Genomic DNA, 14,989 nt, shown 5'->3' with positions numbered 1-14,989 from the left:
AGACAATGAGTCTGGGTAGGGCGATCGTAATTTTGTAAAGATGATTGTAACATTCATGGATAAATTAATTTTTGTAAGACATTATTAAAAATTAAAAAATTATTTTTTTCTAATTGAGATAATAACTTTCATTTCATCACATTTTAACACATGATTGTCAAAAACAGCATCTCATTTAAAAAAATAAAAAAAAAACTTGAAAAACAAGGAAAAAAAGGTTCCACAAAGAAGATTGTAATAGCAGGCAGAAAAACATCTCAAAAAGATGCTAAATTATTAATTGCAGTTTCTACAAAATGAAAGATGCACAAACAAACAAATTTGCTCACCACCAATTATATGTTAATCAAGCCTGATAGCAATCACATACATAACTTGAAAAAAATAAAGAGAGGGAAAACCATAGGCGTGCTGGAGACTTAGTACATGGAATATATTAATATATACATTGCAAGAATTCCCACAATTTTTACTCCTAAGATCTACTGAAGTGAGTTTCAACGAAATCTGAAGCAATATAAAATAAGTCCCTATAGTTAACATATCTCACAACCCTAAACCCTAAGACTGACGAATTAATACAATAAGGCCAATCAAAGCCTGGGAAAGAATACAAAGAGACTGATCCTACCAAAGCTTCACTGCTACACTGACCTCTAAACCCCAAATCTATCTGCTATAATCTCATCTCGAGTGTCATGAAAATCGAGGAGTCAAGGAAATTCATGAATGAGAGAACTTCAATCTAAAAAGATAATTTACAGAGATTATAGAAAGGATGCTTACAAGAGCCGATGCTGCCGAAGTCCTTTACTGAAATGCGGCTGCATTAACCGAACATAGAGTCCATTCATCTGAACCAACGCATCATGGCTGCCCTGCTCGACTATCTTGCCGCCATTAAGAACCACAATGTTATCCACATGTCGCATCATAGCCGCTCTATGAGCAATAAGTATAGTCGTCTTGTTCCCTATAACTAGCGTATCAAGTGCTTCTTGAACAACTCGGCTCGACTCAGACTCGATGGCGGAGCTCGCTTCATCTAACAGCAATATAGGCGCATTTTTTAGAACTACACGAGCAATAGCGATCCGCTGCTTCTGACCGGGTGTTAAATCGACTCCTCTCATGCCAACGTGTGTGTCGTAGCCATGGGGCAAACTGCTGATAAAATGGTGGGCATTCGCTATTCTCGCCGCTTCTTTCATTTCGGCTTCGGTCGCATTATGTCGAGCATATATGATGTTCTCTCTGATTGTGGTTGAGAAGATGATGGGCTCCTGCTGTACCAAACCCATGTGGCTTCGCAACCATCTTAAATTAAAATGCTTTAAATCACGACCGTCCAATAGGATCTGGCCAGAAACAGGATCGTAAAATCTCTCGATTAGGGAAATAATCGTGCTCTTTCCGGAGCCAGAAACACCCACCACGGCAACCGTTTGTCCGCCGCCAACTTTGATACAGAAATTATTCAGCACCATTAGATCGGGACGATTTGGATAGCAAAAGTCGATGTTTTTAAGCTCGATGCTTCCATAGACGGTCGGCGGTTTAACGCCAGAGTTGTCATCCGGATCTATCACAGGAACTCGGTCGATAATTTCGAATACGGAAATGAGTGAGTTCCTCCTTTTTAAGATATAAGGAGCTAAACCAAAAGGCTCGACTAATGCGAAGGTGGCGAAGGAGAAAACCATGTATTCTTTGAGAGCTGTGACTAGTTTGAGGTGGCCGTTATGAACGGAGACGGCGGTGTACCAAAGGAGAAGAGCATTACAGGAAAAAAGTAGGAATTGTGAGAAGCCGAAGGCGAAACCAATACCCATACCATGGAAAAAGCTCTTCTTTAATATTCCACTTAGCTGCAACCCATAAAGTTCCATCACCTTGTTACCGGCACAGAATGCGACGACGGTGTAGATGTTCCTAACGGCATCTTCAAGAACCAAAGAGGCCTTCCTGTGCATCTCCTGGATGCCTCTTGAGAATCCAGCGAGCCACATTTTCTGCAATGAGTAATGGATATGATTAAGCATTGATTCATAAAATTGATAACGAAATATAAGGATCAATTCTCATGAAGGTTTCTAAGCAAGTTTAAAAGTTAGAATTTAAACTATGCATTATATAAAAGCAGGTTTCAATCAATAACTGAAGGAAAAGCATGAACCCAGAAGGTAACAACGTTCTTCACAAAAAACTGCCAGGAATATCAACCACATATGAGAGGAGTTGATGGAGATCTAAAAGTTCGAGATATCATTTCACGTATATTTATCAATTATCCTTTTTCCTAGTTCATTTTAAAATGTTTAAAAAAGGGCATTTACATCCATACTACCTATTCCTACGTATTTTCATATCTAACTCCTAAAACTTACTTTTTACATTTGTACCACCCAAAACTTTCATGCCACATTAAAAAATACCATCACTTTAAATTTTAAAAACTGGAATACACCTTTTCTTGCATACACAAGATGGCATGTATGTAAAAATTGAAGTTTAGATGTTAGGTAAATAAATACATAGTAATTGAGTGGTATGTACGTAAATCTTCCTAAAAGAACATGCCTACGACGTAAACTGCTATATGAATGGGAAGTAGTCTAGTATTTTGAATCATTTGTTAGGTGAAATACATCCCTAAAAAGCTGGAACTTTCCGCCTAAGCAAATATATGATCTTCATTGCCACTAGTTACACAATGTCTGCATGTTATTTCTGTTACAGGAGTTCCCAACCATTAATGCATGCTTCCCACAGCTTCAATTTTGTCACATCTGTAGTTCTTCCACTTTTGGGTTGTTTTGTAACTCTCCTTGTTGGCCCCTCACTACCGCTCTTGAAGTTCCACCAAATCACCGTGCAGCCACTTTATGCCTCCCCTATTTGCTCCTCCAAGTCACGGATACAGTCCCTCTGCTCTTTACCGCCTCTCTGTTTGGGATATTTACATCCGTGGCACAGAATTCTTATGCATTTACATATCTCACCCCTAAACTTACAAAGTTACATACATAGAACTTCCATACTTCAAACCTATGCATATAAAAGAGTGTTTCACTTTTAAAATGTGGTAATGATAGTGATAGTGTTATTTTTTTATGTGATATTAAAGATTTAAATGTTGCGTGTGTAAATATAAAAATTTAGGTGTGAGATATGTAAATACATAAGAATTGTGAGCCACTCAAGTAAACGCCCCTTTCCTACTTTATTGGTCCTTCGAAATCTATAAACAGGACGGAAAAATGCGAAAAAAAATTCATTGGGCATTGAATGGTAAAATAATAAATCAACAAAAGGACCGAACATTTGTCACTGCCGATAATTCCGTCCCTGTTCGTCCTTCAGTCCAACATCAAAATTACTCCACCATCAATCACAAAAACATCATAAAACTCCAGCAAAAATTAACTTTCAAAACTCAATTCAAGTTTTGAAACACTGCCTGATAAATATAAATAAATAATATTCAGCGGTAATATATTTTACCTATAATGCTCATGCTATGCGTGAGAGGCTAAAACATTTGCGCATGCACGCTTTACTGTAACTGCAAGCATGAATAAGTACTAAAAATGAAATTATATCCATGAAATAGCACACATTCACAAAGAAATAAAATCACTAAATACAGAAGAATAAGTAGCAAATCACTATCATAAATTTAACGATTAAAGCGATATTAATAATTATATTTTCCTGGCCAGATAAACATGGCACTAGAATTATTTAACACCGAAAGGAAGCTTACCATTATATTAGCTCACCTGTGCAATAGCAGAGACTGTAAGAACGGGCAAAGTGGCCAAAGCAACTAATGCAATCCGCCACTCGAGTAGCATTCCGATAACAACAGCCACAACGACAGCGGCAGTGTCCTGTATAAATATCGAAAGTCTATTACTGAAAGCTGCACGAACAAATGTGGCGTCATTTGCCAAGCGCATTGATAATATGTCCACACTGTTCTCGTCCTCATCATACCATCCTACTTCGTTGCGTAACATGGCTGAAAAGCACCAACGTTAAGCTCAGAATTCACCCACATTTCAACTTTAACATGACTGTCAGATAAAATAAAAAATAAAAAATAAAAATAACTAAGGGAGAATTACATGATTATCGCACAATTCTTATATATTAAGATATCTAACACCTATACTTTGATATTTACATGCACAACACTGAAATATTTAAAATCTCATCAACAGTGCCACTGTTACTAACTTTTTAAAGGTGAAATACGCTTTATCATGCATAGGTTTATAACACCAAATTATTATAAATATAAATAACAAACTTTAGGAGTTAGATATATGTATACATAAGAATTGTGTGGTGTGCACCTAAATTTCCCAAAACTAAGAGATTTCCTAATACTAATTACCCGAGAACATCATCCTTCGAATTCGCTCGGTCATCTTCTCCCCCATAATGCCGAAATAAAAATGTTGCAAAAAATTTGCAAGCACAGTGATAAGGCCCAAACAAGAAATGACGAGACACCATTTGTTAACTTCATTTTGAACATCGTCAACACCAATTCTATAATATGCCGCCATTATCAATGCGACAGTGTAAGCAAAAATAGGATTAAATGATCCAAAAATGGCAGCACCAACGCTTCCCAGGAGAGCATAAAGCCATTCTGTGAAACTAAGCTCAACAAGCTTCCAAAATGATGGTGGCTTCAGATGCTTCGAGTCTCCTGTGTGTCTTCGTTTCATGACGGGTGAATCATTAAACTTATTAAGTGGACGGCTGAAAGTGCTTGAATGGGAGCGCTCATTTTTGGGATCTGAAGTCAAAAGCGGAGATATGGGAGATTCTGGATCTGAATTGTTCGAGGTTTGCCGATTAAGTGAATGTACGTCGATCTTGGGAAGTTCAGGCAACCTCATTTCGAAACTATCCTGTCGTTTAATGGATGGAACTCTTTCTGTAACTATCATGGGCATCCCATTTTCCATAATTCGCTCCGAGGGAGGGCTGCGAACCTTTGGTGATTCCTGTAGGCTTCGATTACCATCCGGAAGCTTAACAGTATTAAACCCACGAGCCCTGTGAAGCGAGAAGGACTTCACCATCTTAGGAGATGATGGTTCTTGGAGAAAATGATTATCAGATGAATCCTTTTCAATTTGAAAAGTACCAGGATATTTATGATTCTTGATAGGTGTCCTGATAACAATTATATAAATTAAAATTTGTCACTCTTATCTCAGACAAAAAAAAGAAGAAAATAAATTATCTGCATTCGTTGCCCATGACATGATAGTTACATATATAGCACATTGGTGCTTTAAACTTATTCATGAAAAGGTGTGTTTCACCTTTAAAGAGTGATAATGCTATTATTTTTTTTATGCGATATTAAAGATTTGAGTGTTATGTGCGTAAATATGAAAGTTTATGTGTATGATATGTAAATATATAAGAATTGTGTGCTATGTAAATATGCCCCCCATAGGAATATGAAATTACCTTTTAGGGAGTTTTGCTGCTTCTTCGCATCTGAGAAGCTCTGCATAAAGGCCATCCAGGGTGAGCAATTCTTCATGTGTACCCATTTCTACAAGTTGACCTTCCTCCATCACTGCTATATAATCAGCATTTCTTATAAGGCCAAGACGTCTAGCTATGATTATGGTTGACCTCCCAAGCATGAGTATGTCCAACGCCTCCTGAACAGATCTTTCTGCATCAAAATCAAGACCACCTGTGACCTCATCCAGAAGAAGAATAGATGGATTTGAAAGTACAGCCCGAGCAATAGAAAGCTTTATCATTTGCTCTTCTGTTAATACTAAGCCAGCCCTTCCAACCTGGAATGCAATAGTTAAAACAAGAAGCAATGTTGAGAGAACAGGAAAAAAAAGAAAGATTTACATACATATCACTAAATTCCTATGTATTCGCATATCTAACTCCTAAACTTTAATTTTTGCATATATGTAATCTTACCTATGCATGAAAAGGTGTATTTCACATTTAAAAAGTTAAAATATTGTTATTTTTTATGTGATATTAAAGATTTCGGTGGTATAAATGTAAAAAATATACTCCAGGTATTAGATTAGTAAATACATGAAAACTGGGTCATGTATGTAAATGCCCCACCAAAGAAAGCCAAAAAGCATAAGATGGAAAGATATTTGTATACCTGTGTATCATATCCCTTTGTAAGCGAGCTAATAAATGTATGTGCATGTGCTGTCTTGGCAGCCTCTTCGATCTGATCAAAAGTAGCAGATCTCCCATATGCAATGTTGTCCCTAATGCTTAGACTTAATAATGCTGGCTCCTGTGTGACAAGTCCTATTTGGCTTCTCAACCATTCAAGCTTCAAATTTTTTATATTTTCTCCATCCAAAAGTACTTCTCCTGCAAAAAAGAAAAAAAGATCCCATGGAAAAAAAAACGTAAGTATTTAAAATAAAGCCAAGCTTCTAAAAGAGTTCTAAAAAAGCAACTTACCTAATGTAGGATCATAGAAACGTTCCATGAGAGGAATTATGCTGCTTTTTCCTGAACCATTCCTACCAACAAGAGCCACTGTTTTTCTTGAAGGAACAGTCAAGGAGAACCCACTTAGAATGGGTATTTCGGGACGAGATAAGTAGCTAAAATATACGTTGCGGAATTCGATGTTTCCTTGTACAGAAGATAGGGTATTTCCATCATGATCGGCAGTGGAAGCTGAGCGGCTTATCATCTCATAAAGTCTATAAGCAGCAATCCTCCCTTGCTCAAATGAATAGAAATTTGTTGCTGCTTGATTTAACCCCCTAAAAGAGTTTGGGAAGGAAAAAAAACATAAATTCAGGATATAGTGAAGAAATAAAAAAATCTGTCAGAGCTGCTCAAGTTCGGAGTACATACAGGCCGCTCAAAATCACAGAAAATAGAGCAGTTATGATCTCGCCGCCATTTGCTTTTGCGTGCAACACCAGGAACCTTCCAACCCAAAGTTGTAAAGCGCAAGAACATATGGCTAGTCCATATGTGAATCCAAGTCCTAGACCTTGCACAAGACTAATCAATATTCCATATCGCAGTGTTGCTTGCAGTGAAGTAGCATAAGAGTACTTTGCCAATGTCTCATTTGTAAATGCATACAACGTTTTAATGTAAGTGATGGCCTGCATCAAATATTTACTACAAATTAAAACCAATTAGGTAAAAAAATATATTGTTTTAGAAATGAAATGGGAAGCATATTCTTAAAGTTTGGAAAAAAAAACAATTCGCTTACAAGACATTGAATTGAATAAATAATTATCAGAAACGTATTATTCAGCAAAATAACTCACAAAGTTACTTTTTAAATTTTAGTGAAGTCCAAGGTAGATAATCCCAGCTGTTTCTTAGGCTTATGTGCACGTAATAGCATAGCAAACATGTTGTGCACTGGGTCGAAAGAAATGCACAAGTCAACAACACAAGTTTCAGGCTTCTGCAGCCCATTTTATATAGGCCAGTTTGCTGAATCCAGAAGTATAAAAAATAGAAAGAAAATTTACATGCATAACACTTAAGTCCTATGTATTTACATATAACTTCATTTTTTACATATATGCCATCTTACCTATACATTGAAAAAATGTAATGTTTTAAATTTTAAAGTGACAGTATTTTTATGTGATATGAAAAATTTGAGTGTTATAAATGTAAAAAGTAATGTTTAGGTGTTAGATATGTAAATACAAAAAAATTGGGTGGTATGTATGTAAATGCCCCAAAATCAAAACCTGTTCAGCTATGCTTGCAGCTTCAGCATATGCGTCTTGAATGTTCTCAGCAAGTCTATGTAGAAATATGTTTGATATGCCACCAGCAGCAACAATAAATGGACCTGTACCCAGGGTCAAGAGTGCAATTTGCCAGCAATTAATCAGACCAATGACAAGACCGCCAAAAAAAGTAGCCATATTATGTATGTAATTTCCAACCTGCAGACATAACTGCAATCTTAGAAAATAATGGCAGAAGATTAAACAAAGATGCTCAGATCATAAAAGAATTTATTTCACATAATATATAGATCTTTAAGCTAAGAAATCACATAGATCAAGTAACAATAGGAGCACATAGAAATAACCTTCTCGCTCAGAGCAGATTGAATGAGTAAAACGTCACTCAAAACTTGACTAACGATGTCTCCATTGTTCCCATAAGTATCAAAAAAGCTCATGTCCTGGTTTAGTAATACTTGGACATATTTTGACCTGATGACTGCAGTCTGCCTCTCTCCAGTAATAATCCAGCAAGAGACCTCTGCTAGAATTCAGAAAATATTAACCAAGGTGCTCAAAAAGCTAAGGGGCAGTTTGGGATCAAATTTTTATCTTTATTTTTATTTTTTAAAATTTTAATTCATTTTATTTATATTTTAATTTAGATTAAATTATGTTTGATATAGCTATTTGTTTTTAAAACACTCAAAACACCTTCTTTTAGGTGTTTTGATCGTTTTTAAGAGCAATTTATTTATTTATTAAAAAAAATTAAAAATATATAAAAACTTATACTAAACAAACATATATTTAAAAATAAAATTTAAATTTAAAAAACAATAATAATAATAATAATAATAATAATAATTTTAAATTTAAAAAATAATAATAATAATAATAATAATAAGTGATCTCATGAGGTTGTAAACATTTAACAACCCTTAAATAAATCAGCAATGTATTAAAAATAATGAAAATGAGATTAAGATAAAAAAAAAAGACTTGGACTTACCGATCCATGCAGCAGCAAATACACCAGCTGCAATATAAATAATGTACAGAGCATGCTGCCACCAGAAAATAAAACAGAACTTTCAGTAAAAAGCTAATGCAAATGGTCTCAAGCAATCAAACTGTCCATTACATTTCTTTAATTATATGAATTCAACATAGTCAACAACAATAACGACAAGCATGTATCCCACTAAGAGAGGTCGGCCACATGAATCGTTTTTTTTCCATTGCGTCCTATTGAGTGTCATATTTTCATTTAATTCTAATAAATTAAAAATCAAAATTCATTTTCTTATACAACATGCCAAGTCCTTTTAGGTTTATCTCTGCCTTTCTTAATATAAGTTGAATCTAAAACATCTACTCCCCTAACTGAATCATCATATGGTCGACATTTAATATAACAAAACCATCAAACATGACTCTAATTTTGTCTGCCACTGGAGCTACACCAAACTTATCACGAATATATTCATTTTGCATTTTATCTCTAAGTGTCAAGCCACTAATCCACCTAAGCATTCTCATCTCAGCAACACTTAACTTTGTTTTATGCTTCTCTTTTAAAGGCCAACATTCTGAGCCATAGAGCATTGCAGGTCTCACCACCATCTTATAAAACTTTTCCTTTCAATATAAGGGGTACTTTTCTATCACACAATAGACCTGATGCATTCCTCCACTTCAACCAACCAACTTGAATTCTACTAATAGCATCCCCAACTATATCACCATCACTTTGAACAACATACTTGAGAATCTAAAACATTCACATCTTTTAATGATTTGATCACTCATAGTTACAACTCCACTAAAGCTGCTACTACTATAGTTACATTCAATGTATTCAACTTTAGATCTACTTAAAAGAAGGCTTTTAAACTCTAATGTAGACCTCCATAATTGAAGTTTTTTTCCCTAAACTCTTTATCTAGTTTTATCTACAAGAAAGATATCATCAGCGAAAAGCTTACACCAAGATACATCCTCCTGTAAATGCTCAACAAGAGCATCCATTAACTAAAGCATAAATCCAAACTGATTATGAGAAATCGTTGTAGCACGTCTTAACCTATGTTCAATTACCCTCTCCCATAATTTTGAAGTACAACGCATCAACTTAATTTCTCTGTAATTTGCACACACTTGTGTTATTTTTAAAAATGAGAACCAACACTCTTCTTTCATTACTCAGGCATCTTTTTAGTTTTTAAAATAATATTAAAGAGTAGTAATCCAAGAAACTCTCAAATCTCTTAAATATTTTCACACTTCAATTGGAAAATCAATGACTATCATCAGGTCCTAGTGATTTTCCAACCCTGATTTTCTTTAAAGCCTCATCAACTGCTTTTTTACTAATGCGACGGTAAAAATAAAACATTTTACTATTATTAATGATATTAAGATTAGTAAGATAGATCGTATTTTCGGAAACTTTATCGATAAGTTTATCAAACTAGCTCTCCCACCTATGTTGAATATCCTCCTCTAGCAAAAACACTAAATGAATTTCATCTTTAATGGACTTTACTTGAGTTAAATCTTTACTTTTTTTTACTAGTTTACAAATATATTTTTCACTCTATTTAGTATCTAATCTATTATAAAAATCACTAAAAGCAAAATTTTTGGTGTCACAAATTATTCTCCAAGACTCCCTACAGGCAACCTTATATTTTTCTCAATTCTCTAAGTTTTATATTTAAATCAATTTTTATAACACAACTTCTTATATTTTATCTTTTCTTTAACATTATTATTCCACCACCATCTATTTTTATTTATATAAACTTTTCATTTGATTCTCCAAGTACATCTTTTATCACTTGTTTAATATTATTTTTGATTTTATCCCACATAGAATTTGCTTCTTCATGAGCATCCCAAATCTTGAAATATTGAAGCTTACTCATAAAAATAATTTTATTTATTTTTTAGGTACCTCCATCTAATTCTATGACAATGATTCCTAGTATTTTTTATTCTACAATTCTTCGTCTTAAAATCTAGAACTAATAATCGATTTTAAGTACTTAAATTCTCATCTTGAATGACATAACAATCTTTGCATACTTGATGATTTATTTTTCTCATAAGAAAATAATCATTTTGTGTTTTATTAGAACCATTATTATAAGTAACAATATGTTTATCTCTTTTCTTAAAGTATTAGCAACAATAAAATCATACGCTAAATTAAAATCTAATATGACTCTACCTTCTTCATTGATCACTCTAAAACCGTAGCCACCATGAATATTTCTTAAATCTTCTACCACTCTAACAACATGATCATCTCCAATAAAAACTCTTTCTTCAAGAGGTATAATTTGTATTAAGTATTTTAGATCATTCCAGAATTTTTCTTTAGAACCTATATCTAAACTTACTTGAGGAGCATAGACACTTATAACATTAAAAGTTTAAGTATCATCAACAATCTTAAGGGATACACCTACATCATTTCTAATGCAAATCCTAACTGAATACCAAAGTTTAAAACCTAAGCTATCAACATCCTTAATTTTCTCTTCAACACATTTAGTTTCTTCAATACATAATATATTTATGTTTCTATAAATCATAATATCAACTAATTTCATTAATTTACCTGCGAAAGTAGCTATATTCTAAGATTGTATCCTAATATTAGTTTCATGTATTAACGTCTTTACTCGCATCCGGTTATAATGTGAGACCTCTTGTTTATTTGAAACCACAATGAGACGTCGATGTAGCAACCCTCGCACACTTTTCACTGTATTCAGGTCATTCAGCGCATCGCTTCCAAGTGACACCCTAGCATATTGCACAAGGATCTAAATTATTCATAGCATGATTTTTCGATAAATTTTATGATAATTGTCGACAACCTACGCAACCCTCCACTTTTCACATCCAAGACTCGGGACCCGACAAAAGCAGTGTTCCAGAAAAAGCCCTAGAATTCAGCATAAATAAGTAAAAAAAAATTAAAAAGGAACAAATAATAGCAGGAGTTATTCAACATATTGTTTGCAGTATATCAATAGGTTTAGGGCAAAAAACGATTAGGAAAGGCATAAAGAGAGTTTCTGTTATAAAAGAGACAAACCTATGACCGTTTGAAGCTAATTAATGATTTTAGAATAAAAAACAAAAAAAAAAAGATAAATAAAGAGATTTTCTGTTACAAAATACAAAAGTATATGCCCATGATAGAAGATATCAACACAAAATTAATTACGACATAACAAAGTATTGAATGATGAAGCTACACATCTTCTAACAAGCTTCAAAATTAGTAGCCTTAGTCTTAGGTTTATTCTTTGATGTTTGCAGTTATTTTTCAGATGCAAAATGGTTATATAATAAGATACACAAAAATGTAAAATTACCAGCCAATCAATAAAAATCATATTTCATGCCTTCGGTCACAAGAACCAAAAAAAAGGATAAACGTATGCATGAGTTCACAAGTAAACCAGTGAAGCCGTAATTTGTAATTCAATCAAACAACAATGCTAGAGATTAAACAAAAGAGCAAATATGAACATAAGCAAAGAAAGAATGGTTTCTTCAATAAAATCTATTGACCTTCATTGGATGACCATCTTTTAGTTTTGTCAATTTAGATCATGAGAACGGTTAAGCCCTAGGGCTTTCAAGTGGAACTATAATGATGCAATGTATATAAATCATGCAATTGAACTTAAGATTCACCTATCGCAAACCACTAAATAAGCTACTACCTTATCTTCTTAAATGCAAACAGTAAATATGAGAAATGAAACTAAAAATATGATATAATCATTAAATCCAACAAATAAAATAGGATAAAATTTTAAATTAATATGATAACTATGATTAAATGGATGGATGGATGTACATATATGCGGCAAAAATCTGCCCACTGTGTGCCACTCGTACCATAGTATGCTCTGCTCGCTTGTTGAGGATGATAATGAAGATTATATTTTACGCAATTATAATGATTTTGATGAATACAATGAGACTTTTTTTTTTTACTTTTGATGATGATAACATTTTTTGTGAATGACTAGATCAATCACTTACTTTTAAAATATTACTAGCAAAAAAATTATGTATTTCAGATGTTAAGTAATTAAAGTATTAAGCACTTGACTCTAAATATTGTTTTTGTTATTTTATTATCATGTTGTTTTATTTTTTCTAGCTAATATTATTGCATACTTATTTTTAGTATTAATATTCTTTTAATAGTTTATGACATATTTAAAATTGCGCATCACGCCATGTGTTATAGCTCTATGGAGACCTTTGTACTATGGTGTGTCAATTGTCACTCACCATTGCTGAGCATAATTGCGTCATGCGAACAAAAAAAGAAGCACTAACTAAGCCAATAATAAAATATGTAGAAAAAAAAATAATCAACAAAAGAATTCACCAAAGTAATATGGGTTTCGATGGTACAAGGAGATGTCTTCCTCTACAATTATATGGACAAACCTGTACCGTACTCCAATGAAATGCACATCTAGGTTGCACGAATACGATTGAAACAAAATAAAGAAATTCTATTCAATTAAAGATAAAAATGTAAATGCCTTTAAACATCTTTACAGACTTCTCATCCAAAGGTTAATAGATTTGTCAGCATATATCAATTATATCTAATTCCAAATAACCTTCAAGTTCAAAATCAAACCTTAAGTAAAAAAAATCAAAAATTAGGGGGAAAAAATGCATAAGCTATTTCCTTATGAACAGAAATCTACACCTGCAAGGAATCTCGTGAAAACAAAAAATCGCAATTTGTAGCAAATGGCAACAAAGCAACTTCTCGACAACAGCACTCTGATGAAATGGCATGCAACCGACTTGCAAGTAGTAAATAGCAAGTGAAACAACAATAAGTACAAAGGTTACAATGTCCGCAGCCCCATCTATTGTAATAGCTCTTTGTTAGCAATATTTTAGCATATCTCTAGAGATGGCAGAACATTGGTAGAATATGGTTGGCAAATCCACTTTAGAAGCCAATTTTCCATTGGTACTCCCCTAAATTCTCAATAAAAGCTACAAAAAGAAGGATGTATTGCAGCCACTGCTTAAATACCATAATGTAATTAAACATTAGTAAGCCTAATAAGTCTAATAAAACACAAATTGTAATAAGAATTAATTACACCTTAATCGTGTCTGAGTGCCCGTTAATTATCTAACAGTCAATAATCCTTGGTTGAAATCTAAATAATCATTAATAACTCCAGCAAAATGAAAAATAGACATAATTGCTATAATAATTAATTACTTCATATTTAATTTAATAATAATTGAAAATTTTAGTTATTCCATATTAAATTATAATCAAACCCTAACTAATCCAATCAAGCACTAACTGCCAAATCAATGAAATCACATAAGAACTGTTGCAATTAGTCAAAACACACCAAATATGCCTAAGTAGTCAACTAATAAATCACAAATTCATCTATTAATTAAACTTAAATTGAAGCATGATTCTCCCTACTCCCTACTCCCTAACTAGGTCAACATTATAATATGTATCTACTACTTCTGGCTAATTCATAGTTTAATCTAAATACAAATTTACTCTACAAATGCGCTGATTGCTCAACTGCCAAGTGGTAGCTCAACATTTTTCAAAAATTAAGCATCTTGAATTTTGACAACCAAATAGTTTTCACCATGAAAAACAGCTGATTAAAGGAGAAGCAAGGTTACATATTGCGTGATTGGTCTAATCCTACTTGCAAACAAACATGCCCCAAGAAAAAAATAGCAATTATCAAAATACTAATGTATCTTCGAACAATGAAAATACCTCATAAAAGAAATCCTGTTCCAACAAAATTAATATCTACTAGATTAACATGTAATGAATCAAACAAAAGCAAATTCAATTGTTGGGCAACAGGACAGAAACAAATCAGGCGAATTAAACTCAGTAAATAGGAGGTATCAATTCTGAGGGAATCGAGGAGAAAGAAGGCAGCGAAGATTGAACTAAAAAAAGCAATAAAATTTTCTCTTCCATAAAAAGCAACTCTCAAAGACTCGCCTGCTTATACTGATGAAAAACCTCGTCCGCGCTTTTATGATTCAAATTAGATGGACTAAGCAGATTGATGGACCTCCCAAAGAAATGCAAGTAAATAACCAGGGCCATCCCATGCGCAGCAGCAGCCAGAGCTCCAACTGCCATAAGAAACCAATCCCACCCACACGCGCAA

At 33.5% G+C, this 14,989-nt stretch overlaps 1 protein-coding gene across 1 annotated transcript in view; it reads right to left on the bottom strand.

The window, feature by feature from the left end:
- Positions 1 to 423: 423 nt before the first annotated feature.
- The window catches only part of LOC110026660 (ABC transporter B family member 6-like), a gene marked incomplete in the record, with an annotated part of 15,521 nt that continues 955 nt past the window's right edge, over positions 424 to 14,989 (bottom strand). Inside the window, 11 exon segments of the mRNA XM_020727685.1 lie at positions 424 to 2,012; positions 3,783 to 4,024; positions 4,403 to 5,196; positions 5,500 to 5,840; positions 6,179 to 6,399; positions 6,493 to 6,803; positions 6,898 to 7,157; positions 7,767 to 7,967; positions 8,117 to 8,292; positions 8,764 to 8,818; positions 14,818 to 14,974. Coding sequence (XP_020583344.1) covers positions 783 to 2,012; positions 3,783 to 4,024; positions 4,403 to 5,196; positions 5,500 to 5,840; positions 6,179 to 6,399; positions 6,493 to 6,803; positions 6,898 to 7,157; positions 7,767 to 7,967; positions 8,117 to 8,292; positions 8,764 to 8,818; positions 14,818 to 14,974 — 3,988 coding nt within the window.

Source organism: Phalaenopsis equestris, unplaced genomic scaffold, assembly GCF_001263595.1.
Source record: "Phalaenopsis equestris unplaced genomic scaffold, ASM126359v1 Scaffold000392, whole genome shotgun sequence".
NCBI classification, from domain to species: Eukaryota; Viridiplantae; Streptophyta; class Magnoliopsida; order Asparagales; family Orchidaceae; genus Phalaenopsis; species Phalaenopsis equestris.
This window is presented reverse-complemented; position numbering and strand designations above follow the sequence as displayed.